Source organism: Felis catus, chromosome B4 (assembly GCF_018350175.1).
Source record: "Felis catus isolate Fca126 chromosome B4, F.catus_Fca126_mat1.0, whole genome shotgun sequence".
Taxonomy (NCBI): Eukaryota; Metazoa; Chordata; class Mammalia; order Carnivora; family Felidae; genus Felis; species Felis catus.
Window position 1 is genome coordinate 91452131 of NC_058374.1, and position 17908 is coordinate 91470038.

Sequence of the window (17908 nt, forward strand, 5' to 3'; positions counted from 1 at the left end):
AAGACCAACCGATCAGTGTAGCCTCATGCTTTGAAAGTCAGCTCTTTGGTGCCAGACTCATTCCAGTTAGATACACTTTCAAGACGGATGTCAACCCTCTCTTCTTCCTACAAAATGCTATTCCTAAAGAGTGTACGTCAAGTCAGGAATTTGCTTAGCTCACTGAAACTATACATGACCATGATGGTATTCCACTCGGTAAACAAGGTTTGGCTTCTTGCTTTCAGATAATTGTGTGAGATGCTGAGATATCGTGTATTGTATACCGGGAGATGGGAGGGTAATGTACCAGCTCTGTTCTCAAGCTGTTTCTAAGCTGCTGGGGAATATACACAGGGAACCAATTTCAATGACTGGTAAATTTTACTAAAGGGAAAGGTTTTTATCCCATATAGGAGGGGCCCTAATCTAGTGTTGAGGCAAAGAAAGATGGGTAGGCATCGGTCAGGTAAGACTTTGGAAAGTTAAATTAGAATTTCACCTGAGGTCTTACCTGTAAGAGTCGGTCATAGGGTTTTAAGCCACCAAGGTCTCCTGGCCCAGCTGGGCGAATGTTTTTGACATACACTCCTTTCTCCAGCAAGCCATCTGCTACACTGAACCCAAAATCTTCCACATCGGAGCTCTTGTACAAGGTCACCTGCAAAGTGAGAAAATGTGAAGGGGACATTTAGCTTGGCTGGAGACTTTTGTTTTTTAAAAAATTTTTTTTAACGTTTATTTTTGAGACAGAGAGAGACAGAGCATGAACAGGGGAGGGGCAGAGAGAGAGGGAGACAGAATCTGAAACAGGCTCCAGGCTCTGAGCTGTCAGCACAGAGCCCGACACGGGACTCGAACCCACGGAGCGTGAGATCATGACCTGAGCCGAAGTCGGCCGCTTAACCGACCGAGCCACCCAGGCGCCCCTGGAGACTTTTGTTTGTGAAACTTCTCGTGCCACAATTGTCTGACAATCTGTCAAACAAATTTACTCAGTAGCATCATAGATTTGTAATACATTAGGCAGCTCCCCACCCCCTGCTGCTTTCCCCTTCTCCAAGAACATCCTTGGAATCTGTAAAGTCCCACTCAGAACTGAAAAGGAAGGAGAAGGGAACTACTGGAGAGTCCTGGTCTTTTTGTTGTTGTCGTTGTTGTTAATCACAGTCCTCGGATGGGTCTAGGTGAGCATTTTCCCAGGGCAGGCTGACTTCTCTATTTTCCTGGAGCAGCACCCGGGTGTTGGGGGCAGCCAGTAGCAGCCCTTTGCAGCTGCTGGATATCAGGACCAAGCCAAAGGCCTTTCCTTCCTGCCCACCGAGCCCGATGCTGTGCCAGGTAAGCGCTCAGTATATCGTTTTCCTTTGAGCAAGCGCCATGGACGCCAATGGTATGGTATCCCAATCAGAACGTCCATACTGAGAGCAAAAATGAGTTAAAAGACCTGAAAGTTTTCTTGTAACTGACACATTCTGGGGTCCGGCCTGAAGAGCAACCAGGCTTTGGTCTTAGCAACTCCAGGCACTGCCCCTTCTCAGCTAGGGGCCTCACTGGTTCCCTCTGCACCTGCAGCCACCTGTCGGTTCAAGCTTCCCATGATCCTCATGCCTCCCATCTGACCACCTGCAAGAGTTACTCTGAGGTTCATACATTCATCCAGTCATTCGTACATTTCACCAAATGTGTACTGAGTCTCTATGATGTTCTAAACATGGTGCTGGGTGCTGGGAAACAGCGGTGAACGAGAGAGGAGGCTGCCTTCCAGAGGCAAGCACATTTATGCGTAACATTTACTGAGCATATGCTGTCCCGGACCCTGCCAGGGGACGTACTGAGCACTTTGTGCTCACCTAATGTTTTAAGCTGGCCACTGGTACCGCTAAGATTTGCCCGATGCCCTCCATACAAACTGATGCACTCTTCAAGCAATGATCTGGGCTTTCTGTCTTAGGCTAATTATTTTTAAAAAATGTTTTCTTGTCTTTTGTTTTCATGCAAGTAATACATGAATATGTGTCTGTAAAACAGTAGAAAATTCAGAGCTGTCCAGGGCAAAAAGTAAAGACGACACAGGTCTATTTTTTATACCCACTTAATGTATTTCAGAGAAGTCGAGAATATTGAAAGAACTACAAAAAGTGGTGTTTGTGGTTTTTTTTTACTTCACTGGGCAGAGCGCTAAAATATCAAGCTGGCTGAGTCAGTACTATTCACCAGACAGCCCTCATGGTTATTGCCATATCAGAGGTGAGGAAATTCAGTTTTATAGAGGTTAAGTAATTCTCCCAAGGTCACAGAGGTAATGAATAGCAGGGCCCTGTCTGATTCCAGACACCGCACACTTATGCCTTATTTCATAGGTTCTAAGATAGGCATATATATATATATATATATATATATATATATTTAACTCTCTGAAATCAGGTGAGTTTCATAATAGATGGCATCTTACCTAGATCCTATGAATTAAGATATATAAACATTCTACCCCTACCTGGCTCTTTCCTACAAGTACACTGGAAGGATTTTGTTGCAACTTTGCTTTAAGAGAGAGAGAAAAAAAAATGCGCTTTGAAGTGAGTTCCAGAACGGAAGCATCCACACCTCTTGGGAGCATGTTCCAAATGCAGAATCTCAGCCCCAGCGAACTGGCACCTGCAGATCCCTGGTGATTCCTGTGCACATTAGAATTGCTCCACGTGGTACTCCACACACAAGAGGGGCTATCACATGTTTGGAAAAGAATCGAGGGAACTAAAGTTTAATGGAATGATAGACTTTGCAGGCTCATTCTATCATTGTGTGCATGTGAATGTGTGTGTGTGTGCGTGTGTGTGTGTGTGTGCGTGTGCGCGCATGCACCCTACTATGCGCCAGGCATAGGGACTAAGGACTAAGGACATAGCACTTAAAAAATAAAAAGATACAGCAGTGAGCAAAACATAGCCTTCTTGAGTTTATCACCAGTGAAGATATCTGATTTAATCCTTGTAACAATCTTTAGAGATGGGTAAGGGTCTCAGGTTTTTTATTTATTTACTTATCTTTAAATTTTTTAGAGAGAGAGTGCGAGTGGCGGAGGGACTGAGAGAGAGAGAATCCCAAGCAGGCTCCACGTTCAGCATGGAGCCCAACGCAGGGCTCAATCCCATGACCCTGGGATTAAGACCTGCACCAAAATCAAGAGTTGGATGCTCAACCGACTGAGCCACCCAGATGCCCCAAGAGTCTTAGTTTTAAATGAGGTAGTGTATGTGAAGTTTTAAAATCTGAAATGACTTGACTCCCAAGGAAGGATCACTTTCATGGCACTCAGTTGTACAGGTATAAAAGTAGAAAAACTTACTGCACTATGGAAGGTGTGTGTGTGTGTGTGTGTGTGTGTGTATACGTGTGACTACATGCGTGTGCGTAGCTTAGTAAAATCCAGCCCCCATCTGACGTGCACCCTGATGATGCACAGGGAGCAGTAGGTCTCTACACGAGTGAGAAAGTTCCCTCCAGACCAAAACTCATTAGGAGGTGAGAAGTCTTTGTTGGTGACCCGGGCTCAGGTGGCCTTGGAGAGAATATGGAAGATTCACCCTCCCCCACACCCATCAAGCTCACTGAGTGGGGGAAAGAATCTGTTTTTTGTTCACTGATCCATCCCAAACCCCTAATACGGTGTCTGCCACATAGTAGGGTTAGTGTTTTGTCAAATAAATGAAAGGACTGGTTCTGACATACCGAGTGGTTGACTATGGAAGCCAGTCAAAACTGGCCAAGAGGTGCTGTGCGCATGAACTACGAGGCATTTAATTCAAGCCGTGCTCCCCACTCCCTCTCCCGCCCCAGGGCTCTGCTGGGAATTCTCAAAGCTGCAGCTGCAGGGTGGCTGGGTGGCTAGGTGGCTGGGGCCAGGGCAGGATGAAGCTCAATGGCGACACCGTGTGGACGTGAGAGGTGAGACAGCCTCTGACGTTGAAGCCAGGCCTGCCCTAAGGGCTAAGGAAGCCCCCCTATTCTTGGGCAGGGCAGGGAGGTAGGATGGAGCGTCCTCCAGCAGGAAATACCAGACTTCTTGCTAATAAGAGATGAAGCCTGAGCCTTGAATGAGCAGACTGAAAAGCAAACAGGATGTTACTGACTCTACCATGTCTGTGGAGTAGACCATACAGACGGGGAATTGAATTCAAGCTCAGAGAGTTAGTAGCGAGCAACGGAGAAGTGGTTCAAACCCAAGAGGTTCTGACTGTGAAGCTGAGATCTTTTCAAGGCACACTATGTCCTTAGCTAGCGTGTGGTTGTTTAATGAATACTCATTACAAAGAAGAATTTTTAGGCCTCTCTATAATTTTTTTTTTAATTTACAGTTTATTTGTTTTGAGAAAGAGAGAGAAAGTGAACAGAGGAGGGGCAGAAAAAGAGAGGGAGAGAGAGAATCCCAAGCAGGCTCTGCAATGTCAGCGCGGAGCCAGATGTGGGGCTCGAACTCACATGAGTTCGAACTCACACGAAACCGTGAGATCATGACCTGAGCTGAAACCAAGAGTAGGGTGGTTCACCGACCGAGCCACCCAGGGCCCCTAGGCCCCTCTATAATTATGATTTGGCCTCAGGCCATAGTTCAGGTGAGGTCTGCCCCTTTCCTAAGGTGGGGAGGGGAGTTATTGGAGAAAGGTATTAAAATTTTTTTTTTAATTCCCAGTTTTGTGGAGATATAATTGACATCCAGCTCTGTATAAGTTAAGGGACTTCGCGTACATATATTGCAAAATCATTACCACCATAAGTTGAGTTAGGAGAAAGCTATTTTTTAACAAAAAATTTAAGATTCAAGAGTAGAGAGGCTAGAACAATGAATCCTCATAGGCTCATCACTCGGATCCTACAACCCTTCAGGGCAGGCCACACTTGCTTCATCCACCCTTCTTTTTCTTTCTTTGGGGGATTATTTTAAGGTGAATGCCAATCCTTAAGTCATTTCACTCCTACATACCTCAGGATGAATCTCGGAGGGGGGGGGGGGGAGGACATGATCATTCTTTTTACATAACCTCAAGGTCATTAATTCATTCACAAACTAACCCTTATTCCTTGACACACTCCAATACCTAGTCCGTGACAAAATTTCCCTCATTGTCTCAAAAGTGGTTTTTAGAGTCAGTTTGTTCAAATCAGGATCCCAACAAGGTCTACACCGGAATGTAAGGTGTCTTATGCCTCCTCTCATCTGGAACATGCCCCCTGCTGCTCCCTTACTGTGGGAACAGCGCCTTTTGTCCCGCAGTGCACTCTTCTAGAGCCCATTTCCCTGTAAATGGAAGTTACCTCGGGATCCTTGATTGGAGTCAGGGTCAGCTTTGTGGGGAAGGGTGTGCTTCCTATGACGTTACGTCATTCAATGTCTACTCGTCCCACTTTCGGGGGGGGGGGCGCATGTCCAGGTGGGGACAGCTTCATTCCTCCACTGTAAGGCTTCCCATCAACCTCTCTTCTAAATGTAAATTTTGACCAATGGTGACCACTGTCTGAATCAATTAACTTCATTAGGGGCTTCAGAGTGATGCTCTTTTTCTAATCCTATAATAGCTTCCATATTTGTTAGCTAGAATTTTCTTTTTTTTTTTTTTTTTTTGAGAGAGAGAAAGAGAGTGAGCGTGAGCAGGGAAGGGGGAGAGAGGGAGAGAGAGAGAGAGAGAGAGGATCTGAAGCAGGCTCTGTGCTGACAGCAGATGGTCCCACGTGGGCTCGAACTCATGAGATCACGACCTGAACCGAAAGTCAGACGCTTAGCTGACTCAGCTACTCAGGTCCTCCAGCTAGAATTCTTTGGTAAAGAAGTCTCCTTTCATCAGTTAGTGCTATTTGGTTACCCTGAAGTGCAGCTCATACCAGAAAGGCTGAATGAATTCTAATGCTTTCATTTTTAGTGTAGGGAATTGGTACACTAAACACTTCCAATGGTGTCCCAAAAAGGGGTTTTGTTTTTTTTTTTTTTTTTTGGTGGGGGGATGACTTCTGTTAAGTAAAGTATCCCTGCGAACCTCTGGGTTTATATATAGATAAATGGCTTTCAATTAATTTCATCATTACTCTTTTGGGTGCTCAAACGCTCTCATCTTTGGCTAAGGGGACTCTTTCATGTTGACTTCGATGTCCTTTTGACATGACCCATTTGTTTTGGTAACTTCTTTGTTTTCTGGCTCCAAGATATCATGACTCATCATGAATATTTCCTGTTCCCAATCTGGAATCAGCCACTCCTCCAAGGTGACTTGACTGGAGGAAACATTTTTGTATTCTAGCTCCTTTCCTCCCATCCTCATGCTCCTTTATCAGAGGAAGGAAGAGGAGGAATGGGGGCAGAAGGCCAAAGATGAGGAAGAGGAGGAGGAGGAGGACGTGGATGAGAATGAGGAAGAGAAAGCAAACAGCTAATAGGACTGGTGATAGTCTGCCATTCTTTGGGCCCTGCTTCTTAGTAGATGATTCTCTTTATTCAAGGTTCCTGCTTCTGTGCCTCTCTTTGGCTTTGTGCCTTGTGTGTGGGATTTTGTATCCTTTTGCCCCTTTGTTTCTAGTCATGTTCCCACCATGTGACAAGTAGTGCTCTTAGGGAGGGACGTCCCCACGACTCCTAGAGGGCAGTGCATCCTAGTTCTTTCTGCTCCACTTATAGCTAGGTGTGGGTGAGGGTCCTGGAGACCCTGTGCTTCTTGCTGGATGGGTAGTGGGGCATCTGCTCTGCAGGCCCAGCCACACTCTTGAGGTGCACCCGGATGTGAGGGTTGCAAAGCCTATACATGCAATGGACATGGAGAAGCCCACTTCTGTCTTAGATCTAAGGCATGTTTTCCAACACAGGGACCAGTATTCTTGCGTTGGGGGCAGCATTTGGTGTGGCCTAGAATAACAGTGAAGTTCTTCATTGCTCAGTTGGCCTGTGGTTCTTGGATGTCAGCTCCATAGCCAGAACCTGGGAGGGGCACCAAACAATGCCAACACCAGTCAGGAGTAATACATTAACCAAAATATTCGAGTTGGATGTCAACCGGAGCAGATTAACAGATTAGCTCGTTAACTTTAAGGTCAGAGTTGTTGGCCAAGAGGCTTGGTTTTTCTGAGCCTCAGACTTGATGGAAAACTCTTCAAGATAAGAGGCAAACCAATGGTTTAAAATTGAAACTAATCTGAAAAGAAAAAAGTTGAAACTAATCTGTTTCGCTAGAATGATTTCCCAAGTTTAGAGGAAAAGGGATTTTCAGAGCTAACTCTATGGTTCTCCTGGAGATCGCCAATAACAAAAATGAAATTATTTGGAAGTGACACAAAGGAGAAGATTCCAGGAATCAATAATTCACAAAAATGGGGAGCACAGCCGGCTGCTCTCAAAGCAGCAACAATAAATTGTGCCACGTAGCTGCCTCCCTCCTGCTGGCATGGAGACTGGTGGTGGCTACTTCTGATTTATTTCCCGTCCAAAGAGAATTCTAAGGATTCCAAGGTTTCAGTCCCCCCACCCTTTTTTTTTTTTTTTTTTTATTTTGCCACAGATGAATTCCTCACGCAGGCACTTTCTTACATACGATTGCTTTTGAACGCCTGGCAATCTTGTGCAGCAGGATTATTCCCTTCCTGCTAATGAGAACACTGATCTTCAAGAAGTTGATGGACCTACTTGTCCAGTTACAATGCATAAGCTCTGGGATTCAGTACTTGAATATCTGACCTCATTTGCCGTGTTCCTTCCACTAAATCATGATTCCCACCCCCCCTCCCGGACATATAATCTCCTAGCTGGTCAGGCAGCCTTTATCCATTTCCAACCGCCCAACAAGCGAAAGATGAATAATTTATCATGTCTGCTGTATTTCTTTTCATCAGAGCCCCTCCGTGCCTTTCCATGAACATCTGCCTGAACTTCTGCTCCTTGAGCTCTTCATGTTCCCCTCTGGCTCCTGGGAACGAAGTTTTCTTGCGGGGTCTCTATTCGGTGCCGACCCCCAGGATGCAGCCGGGGAACCTGGACTATGAACACCAGGCTACACTTTTCTGTCCTAAAAGGGCCAATGAGCCTCTTGAAACATACCTCTGGGCCAGAACGTGGTTTTACAAAGCTCAGCTCAATCTTAACTATTCGTCCGCACACGCTGCGATTGCTTCTGACCCTCCCGAGAACAGAAGCTTTAACAGGAGGCAGAAGGGTTCACCACAATTCAACCTGGGCCTTGTTTTTTATTTCTAAGCAAGTCTATTCACATGTCTGAACAATGTCCTCAAGGCAAAGATTAGAAACCTACTGTTTCTGGTTTCGGTTTTGACACATGTGGAAGTCTTTAAGCGGGCAGAGGCAATTCTCCCCACTTGGGTTTTAAGGGCCATTGTGTCTGCTGTCTTGAGCAAGTCACGGCAAGTGACAGTTATCCCAGAAGCACTTCTGAGGCCCTGGCAGGCTTCCTATCATTCAGCCCCTTGCCTGATGGCCTTAAGGGCCAAATCGACACCTACTTCACAGAGACTATACTCCTTTGCCCATAAATCGCCAGGCACTTGGGTTTATTCTTGCAGACACTACTGGGGTAGCTCTCTGCCTTTAAACCCGATAATTCAAGTAATGCTGGCTTGGAGGCTAATCTTATGACTACTTGTGAGGCTGGAAGAAACAAAGGTATGGCCTCCCGACTGCATTCTTCCAGCCCAGGAGGAAGCGACTTCAGTTTATGCCACTCAGACTGGGCTTCAAGACAAACTGGGTCAGGAAAGACAGCTGCTGCCCCGTCTGGGGATCCTCCTTGGCAGGGGACAGAAAGGAGAGAAAGGGACAGCTGCTTCAAACACTGCCTCCTGCTGCTTCCTGGCAAGTGTGTGGCACCACAGGCTTGGGAAGTAGGGGCGCGACAACAAGAGATTCCGTAGCTTGGATTTTGGCTCTAAGTATGAGCACGTCAGGGCCGACTTGGCCCTTGGAGAAGGGAGTCCTAACCAAGGAGAGCATCACAGTTTTTAGGATCTGAGATGGATTTATGTGCTGCTTTCCCAGTTCATGTCAGAGCAACTTCACCTCCATTGCTTCATGCCACATCAAAGGGAAAAGAGCCAGATCGGTCTCCAAATTCTCTGGGAGATCAGACCAAGCCATGGGCACCTTGGTCACCTGTTGTCATGGGCTCTGTTGTCAGGGTAGGCAGTCAGTTCGGTTCTAACAGGATGCCTGGAGGCCGGCGATGAGAAAGGCCTGCCCAGCTATCCTGTCCTGGCAGGAAGCCGGATCAAACCAGAAAGGCCTAAGATGGCGGGTGTCACGACAGGAAACCCCTGACCAAGTAAGGAAGAAGAGGCTCGAAATCCTGCATCTCCTCCCCAAGTAATGAGTGTTCCACCTCCTTGTTGACAACTGTCAAGAAAAGACAGAAAACCCAAACCCCAGGGTGCACGTCTCTCTCTCTCTTTCTCTCATTTGCCCAATCTCACATCTCAAGAGTATACTTCCACTTAAAAAAAAATTTTTTTAACGTTTATTTATTTTTGAGACAGAGAGAGACAGAGCATGAACGGGGGAGGGTCAGAGAGAGAGGGAGACACAGAATCTGAAACAGGCTCCAGGCCCTGAGCGGTCAGCACAGAGCCCGACGCGGGACTCGAACTCACGGACTGTGAGATCATGACCTGAGCCGAAGTCGGACGCTTAACCGACCGAGCCACCCAGGTGCCCCAGTATACTTCCACTTTAATAAACGTTCCTGCTTGTGCTGTGTGTGTCCACTATGTCGTGTGTCTATCCTTGAATTCTTTCCCATAAGGAGACTAAGAACCTTCAGCGACATCTTTGGGATGAACTGAGCCGAGGCCCCAGGGCACAGGGCCTCCCCAGTTCACCCAGCAACACTGCCACCAGCCTCTTCCCTTGCTGCCGCCACCACTAAGTTAGAGTCTCTGTTCCAGGGTTTTTCTCAGGACGGCCTGGTCCGCACCTGCTCCCTCTGCTCCTGCCTCTGCTTTCTGGCTCCCAGGTCTGCCCTGGCCTGGCTCTTCTCCAGCTGCTGAGCCTTCCCATTTCCCTCTGTAACCTACTGACCTCCAGTCTCCTTAAGTCTCTGTGGGCCTCCCCGCTTCAAGGGCCACCCGCATCTCTAGCCGGAAGGCCTGCTGCTCACCCTCTGGGCTTGTGGGAATTCAGGGCCAGGCTCACTGTCATTCAGGAAGTCGGAGACTACAAAGTTCCTCAGAACAAGGCGAGAGCTCTTATCTGTCTAAGGCAAAGAGACAAGCCCCGGGCAAGACCATTGTCGGTGTAATCCTTACTATAGCCAGACAAGTAAGAGGACAGAACGCTGGTGAAGGAAGAGGTTCTGCGGGACCTGTCTCCAAGGACCAGGACATCAGGGGAACAGAGTGACCCTCAGAGAGCTACGCCATCCGTAACTGAACATCCTATAGATAATACAGTATCTTACAACCTATAAATGAACATATTTGATCACGACAGAGAGACATAGAAACATCAGGAAGAGACGAAGGATCCCCGGCCAGTGTTAGACTTAAGGGAAGCTACTAACGTTGGAGCTATAACATAAAGCACATCGGAGCACTGAGAAGGCCTGAGGGTCATCTGAGTCTGGAGGCCTGCCAGTCTGTTGGCCTTAACATTTCTATGGCTCAGAGCTCAGACTCTGCAAAGGCGGATGGTAACTTGCTTGAAAATAGTAAGATGCAGAATGGGCTCTGCCACGTAGGGTTGCAAATGAAAAGATAACCTTAAAGGCTCTGCTTCCCCCCCCATAAGTCGCGGGGCGGCTTTAATCCTAACTTGGAAATCTCATTCTAGCGTTATCGCTTCCCCCTCCCACACTGACTGAGACATACAGAAAGTGTCTTTATCCCCCTTTGAAAAAGCTTTGTCGTCCCACTCATCATTAATGAGTTAAAAAAAAAATACGTTCATTATTGAGATGAGCCTATCATTTTTATAAGAACTATGTTTTTTATGGGGTGCCTGGGTGGCTCAATCATTTAAGCATCTGACTCTTGGTTGTGGCTCAGGTCATGATCTCACCTTTTGTGAGTTTGAGCCCCACATCTGAGCTGACAGCGAGAAGCCTGCTTGGGATTCTCTCTTCCTCTCTCTCTGCCCCTCCCCCACTCGTGTGTGCTCTCTCTCTCTCCAAAATAAATAAACTTAAAAAAAAAAAACAACAAAAAACCCAAACGCCTGGGTGGCTCAGTTGGTTAAGCCGACTGCTGCTCAGGTCATGATCTTGTGGTTCATGAGTTCGAGCCCCATGTCGGGCTCTGTGCTGACAGCTCAGAGCCTGGAGCTTGCTTTGGATTCTGTCTCGCTCTCTCTTTGCCCCTCTCCCACTCACCTCTGTCTCTCTCTCTCTCTCAAAAATAAACATAAAAAAAAACTTAAAAATAACCCCAAAACCCTCAAAACAAAGAATTACATTTTCGACATTTTGGAAAGTATCATAGAATACTTAGACAAAGCGGAGGGAATGATCCCTCCGGAGGACTGTCAGGGCTGAATGCCATTACTCATTGAAAACATACAATGCAACCCCCAACCCTTATTCTACACATCCACGTCCCTCCAACAGTGTTCTGATTATCAGCTGCCCCTGGTTTTACAGGGAGAGAATATGTCTGTCAGACTGAGTCAGACTGAGGTAGTGACTAGTAGTAACTAGACACTCATCCATTTGTCTTTGTAAACATTCTCATTCTGGTTCATATCTCCTCTCGGGGGCTCTAAGGCAGCGGCTGAATCTTCTCTTCAGGCTGGGACTCTGCGGAGATATGATTTTCTGGGTTACTGACATTGCACGGCTAAGGCAAGACTCTGAATGATGGTGGCTTCCTCAGGGAAGACGCTATTTGCGAAGGCTCCTTTCCTGAGCAGGATCCTGCCCCCTCCTTTGCTAACTGAGAAAACTAAGGTGTAGACAAGTGACATGGCTAATGACTGTCAGACTGTGACCGAACCTCGGTCTGCCTGATGACGAAGTCTGTATTCTCTCTAACAGATCACCCTTTGCCTGGAGAAACAGAAACCGCAGCTAGCAAAGAGGGGTAGACAAAAGCAAAAGGTTCATATATTCAGTTTGTCGTTTTTAGCTTCTAGTGACTTCCATAGTAAGACAGTTCTATACTAGCTATTTGGAGAAGGTCTACACCCGCCATGAGGACTCACTTCATCTTGACTACCAACTCCAAATATTTGGTGAAGAAAGAGGCGTGTGTCTGAATAAGATATGTTTTTGCATTTCATATTACCTCCTAGGGCTGAGCCTCTTTTCCTGACTCAGGAAGAATATTGCAAAATCAGCTGCCACTAGGCACTGAAAACGACACTCCTTACAAGGGGAAAAACAGCTTTATCATATCAAGAAAAACAAAGATCCCCTCTGAAAACATTCAGATATACGGAAAACGCAAAGTGAACTTGGGCTGGGAAAAAAGTTGATGGTGGCAAAGGCCGTAGAAATAAAGAGGTTCCCGACAGATGACTTGAATGTTCCAGGGTCATGCCACCAGCAGCCATAAATAAAAGTAGATGCAGAAAAAGTATGTTTAAAACTTTTCCGTAAAATGATAAATACAAAATAGCTGCATACAATTCAGGAATACAAATTTATTTAAAAACACAAACGACAAGGCAAAGGAAATGTCAATCATGATTAAAAAAAAAAAGTGCAGGGATGGGGCGCCTGAGTGGCTCAGTCGCTTAAGTGTCCGACTCTTGGTTTTAGCTCAGGTCACGCTCTCACAGTTCGTGAGTTCGAGCCCCACATCGGGCTCTGTGCTGTGTCAGCGGGGAGCCTGCTCGAAATCCTCTCTCCCTCTCTCTCTGCCCCACCCACTCATGCTCTCCCTCTCTGTCAAAATAAAGAAATGAACTTTCAAAAAATTTAAAAAATTTTAAAAAGTCCAGGGGCGCCTGGCTGGCTCAGTCGGTTAAGCGTCTGACTCTTGATTTTGGTCCAGGTCATGACCTCATGGTTTTGTGAGTTCAAGCCCCTGGCAGCAGGGAGCCTGTTTCCAATTCTCTGTCTCCTTTCCTCTCTGCCCCTCCCCACTTCTGCTGTCTCTGTCTCTCTCAAATAAATAGACTTAAAAAAAAAAAAAAGAGCCCAAATGTTCTGAATGTGGGGTAACTTTCTGTTTTGCAGAAAAATAATCTTTTTGCTTTCAAGTATGCAAAGAAGTGAAGCTAGAATTTGTCTCAGAAATAGAATAAGTGGACATAAAGGATATTTACGCATCAGAAGGGAAAGGGCTATCAATGAACCGTAGCTAAGATCACAGGCTCCTTATTTGCAAAGAGAATCAATCTGTGGTAAGCTACAGTACAAACCGGGATTCATTTTAAAGATAAAACCCGGAAGACTAGGGCTAGGGCTGAAGATGAAGCCTCATTTGCCTTTTACCTTGCCACCCAGCTGTTGCCAATGACCTCCCTGAAACAGAGAAATCACCTCCAGTAGCAAAACCTTAAGAAGTGATTCTCAGTCTTTCTGGTGCGAAAGAACCCCCTGAGGAGGTTGCTTCTTAGCTGAACTTCTTAGTACACCTTCTTAGGCTGTACTCCCAGAAAGTGCTGACCGGGTAAGTCTGGGTGGGGTTTAGGAAACTGAACTTTAACAAGCATCCCATGTCATCATGGTAAAGAGCATCAGCGATTTTGAGGCCAAACTTTTTAGGCAAACGTTTTAGGCCAAACTTTTTAGGCAAACTTTTGGTTGAGACTCCAATAAATTTCACAATCGGCTTAATATGAGAGTACGTTTGAAAAAAAAATAGAAAATAGAAAATATTAGTGTAAACCGTGCAGTCAAGTTTTGGACTCATTCCTATATGAGCGTGGATGTATGCACGTCCTGAATCGTGAAGTCAAATGTATTTTGGATCGTCTCGGCCAACACAGTCTGAGAGGTACTGGCCTCAGGGGACTTGAGTATGATCTCCCTGTGACTCCTCTCACTGTCCCCCACACCGTACCAAATATCAAATCATCATGTCAGCTCTAATGTCCTCCCCCATTCACACGGCCAACAAAGGAAGTGGGGCTGCATTTCTTATGTTTGTTCTAAATGTCATGAAGGACAACTAGCTTATGGGGCTGAGGAATGAATGTAGACAGCTTGAAGGAAGACTTTGTCAAACCCGGAAGAGCTTCAGACATATCGGATGGCGTGAAATGAAAGAAAGCCATATTGACCCTGACCTGAGCTTAGGATTTTCCGGAGGTCTGAAGGAAGAGAAGGAATGGCAAGGAGGACTGGTTGGAAAATCATAGGCAAATAATGGAAAGCAGCTGAAACCCAAGAAATTGGAAGATAAGCCCACGCTGTCTTCTCTCTGTGTGAAGATGACCTTAGTAACCCGCCATGCAGAGTTGGAGCTGTTTTTGCTTTATGTTTTTTCTTCCCAGAAATGAGATGGATACTTGCTCACTCATCCATATCCTCTTGACCTAGCTCCTATCGAACACAGTATCAGTTTGTAGGTGCTGGCTTGGACAAAACCAGACCTGTAACCCGTCCTCAAGGACGCAGATTTCATCAAGTAGCAAACAGCCACAAGAAAGATGGCGACAGAAAATGACGCCAAGCCCGTTCAGGATGGCGTGCCATGTACCTCGTCCAGCCTTTTCGCTCTCCTCTTTGCCGCCCCTTGGGAGCTCCTCTACCAGATCCATTTGGAAAAGTCCAGCAAGGGGGCTCAGGGAACTGAAAGCCAGCCCTCATTCCGCTTGTCAAGCTGTGTATCCAGCTTGGGGTTATCTTCAACTTGAAGAAGGAACGTTTTTCTAATTCCACGGCCACCACCCAAACGAGTGCCTTTTCTCGTTTTTACAAAGGATTAGTACAGGCTGGCAGCCCCCCACTGGGAGGATAACTCAATCCCATCAACAAGTCACTGCGCTTTTTCATGGTGTCAGGCAATCTCGCAGCGTTCAAAGGACACCCCACGTACAACATACAAGCACAGCCACGGGTTGAGCGGCTTTTCTTCTCACGCACTTCAAGACTGGAGAACACACTTAACAGCAAACGCTGGATGGCCTGACGAATAACCGAACTCACTTAAAAAATAAAGGCTACCCGGGCTGTGAGCATACACCGCTCCCAGATTCCCCATGGTCAGCCTGCAGCCTCCCTGGCTACCTTTTCACTCAACTACGTCTTCTTGTGTGCCTTATAATGCCCAGCACACCATCCACTTACGAGAGTCCTATTTTATTTGGGATCAATTCAGACGATGCCCTTATTGCCACCACTGAGGGGAAAAGGTCAAGTGGGTCCATCCGTGTGTGTGACCCGGTGGCCTCCGGGTTCACACACTGCCACACAGATGTTCCAGCGATAGGCCACACTCTGCCACTCATCGGGCTGGCAAGCGGATGCTGCCTTTTCAAAAAATAAGATCGATTTTCAGCATCGTCACTTGTTTCAAACCTCAGCGGCAACAACTCGCACACCCCATTCATCGTCATTATCTTTGCTAAATGCTTTCAGTGCAGGAAGGATGGGGAGACAGGTCTTTGCACGGGTGCGCTATCAATAATCTTTTGAGGACAGTGCTTCGCTCTAGAAGGAAAAATGAGTCTATTTTATACTTGCTATTTCCCTATCCTGTAGATGGGGATAATAAATATCTGCTCAGAAGGGCTATCGTAAGGGCTAAAAATACAGAGAATCGCATTTAATAGGAACTCAATACATGTTGGTATCTTTTCCCTTTGGGGCTGGAGGAGGATGGGTTATCACGTAATCTCTTCTCTGCCTGGGCAGGAGAACTTTTGAGAAGAGAAGGCAGGATTCTTAAGACACCTGAGGGAATCAGGTTAGGCTAACTTTTTCTTAGTACAGCTGAAAGAGCATGGACTATATAGCTCCTGCTATTTAACCACCATGGGGGACCTTACAGCCTCCTAATGGTGTTTGTCAATTAGCATATGAGGACGTTTGACAGGCAGTGAAGACTGTGTCTACCAAACAGACGCATCAATTCAGGGTAGCTGGACACACAAGCTAACTTGTGGCATGGGGCTAACCTGGGTCGCCGCCCTAAAATATCCAAAACTTCTCTGCTTTTCTGTACGTCTGCAATTCCTCTTAACGCACAAGGCTCCAAGCCAAGGCTTTGATCACTTGATCGGGGTATTTCCACTCCCTCCATTTACCACAATCTTTCACATCCCTTTGCACAAGCTTCCTTCCTTCCTTCAACCTCCACCTGCCTGCAGAGTCGGCACCTACTTCTAACAAGACTTTCCTGTCTCTTTCTGTAGTGGGTGAGGGTCCACCCTCTGCCCCCCCCCAAGGCAGCCTGGTCTTGCCTCTCTCATTGTACTCACCTCACCATCTTCCCCCTGTTTCCCAGACTGTCTCCCCATTAGACCGTGTGCCCGCTGATGATTCGCGACACACTAGTTAAGTGAATGCATGCGCGGTACATGTATGAAATGAGTGAATGAGTGGGAAATGAATCAACCTGGGGATTGGAGCACCAAGTTCAGAACTCAACTGCCCATTCTATGTCTCTCTTTCATCACATCCTTTGTCAGCTTCAAAGTAAATAGCTCCAAAACATATAAAATATCTTTTATAGGGTGCTTGGGGAAATGGACGTCTTTAGCGGAAAAAGGGAGTGTCTGGCCTGTTAACTCCTCTCAGTCCAACATTTACTTGTTTTTCTGGGTAAGATGAACAACTAATTTCTAGTTAATAGGTTATTGACTGCAGAGAGGGTCTTGGTTCTCAAGAAAAGCGGGACAGATTATTATTGTCTATACATCTTTATGTATTAAATAAAAATAAAGCGTTAGTTCTACGAAAGAAAATCAGAGACACCTCCTTACTACTGCTTTCCTTCCATGGGTTCTGCAAACAGTGTCCCTTACATATGACTTGCTTAAACTCTGCCAGCAACTCAAATTCAGCTCTGGGTGCCATAGGGGACTTTCTTCCATGAAGTCAAATGAGGCAACCATCACAGGCTGAGACGGAACATATGAGGCCTTGCCCTGTCCTGACCCAAAGACATCTAAATTATGTCTGGAAGAGAACTTCATGTCTTCTGCATAATATAACCCTCTACTGATAAGCCTGCAATTAAAGAGTAAGCATTCCTACATTACGCCTGAAGCTCATTTTCAGTGAAGCTATGAGTGTATGATACTTAGAAAATCCTCAGGGCGCCTGGGTGGCTCAGTCGGTTGAGTGTCTCAGGTCACGATCTCGCAGTTGACGAGTTCGAGCCTCGCGTCAGGCTCTGTGCTGACAGCTCAGAGCCTGGAGCCTGCTTCGGATTCTGTGTCTCCCTCTCTCTCTGCCCCTCCCCTGTTCATGTTCTGTCTGTCTGTCTCAAAAATAAATAAACATTAAAAAAAATTAAAAAAGTAAAAGAGAAAATCCACAGGGCACCTGGGTGGCTCAGTTGGTTAAGCTTCCGACTACGGCTCAGGTCATGATTTTGCAGCCCATGAGTTTGAGCCCTGCGTCGATCTATGTGCTGACAGCTCAGAGCCTGGAACCTGCTTTGGATTCTGTGTCTTTCTCTCTCTGCCCCTACCTTGCTCACATGCGCACGCGCGCTCTCTCTCTGAAAATAAATACACGTCGAAAAAAATTTTTTTTTAAAGAAAATCCTTCTCCCATTTCCAAAGAAGTTGGAATGACAGACCAATTAATTCATCGCAACTCCATGGGATGTGAGAGCCTCTAACTTTTGCAAGAAGATTTTGGCCATAAATGCATCATTAGGAAATTCATTGCTCCAAAGCGAATTCTCCCGATTTTACAGGATACCCTCCCAAAGATTGCATTTTGAGCACAGAATCTCTAATGCTCTGCCTTTAAGCTCTGGCTTCTCTCCCTGGCTGAGCCGACAGTACAGTGTCATCACTATGCTTGCATCAGGGTGCTCACGCGCAGCG

At 46.4% G+C, this 17908-nt stretch overlaps 1 protein-coding gene across 17 annotated transcripts in view; it reads right to left on the reverse strand.

The window, feature by feature from the left end:
- GRIP1 (glutamate receptor interacting protein 1) overlaps positions 1-17908 on the reverse strand; it is a 695200-nt gene that overhangs the window by 6701 nt on the left and 670591 nt on the right. For all 17 annotated transcript variants that reach the window (XM_045062041.1, XM_023257209.2, XM_045062046.1 and 14 more), the window contains one exon: positions 494-640. In XM_045062041.1, coding sequence (XP_044917976.1) covers positions 494-640 — 147 coding nt within the window. The remainder of the gene's footprint in view (positions 1-493; positions 641-17908) is intronic.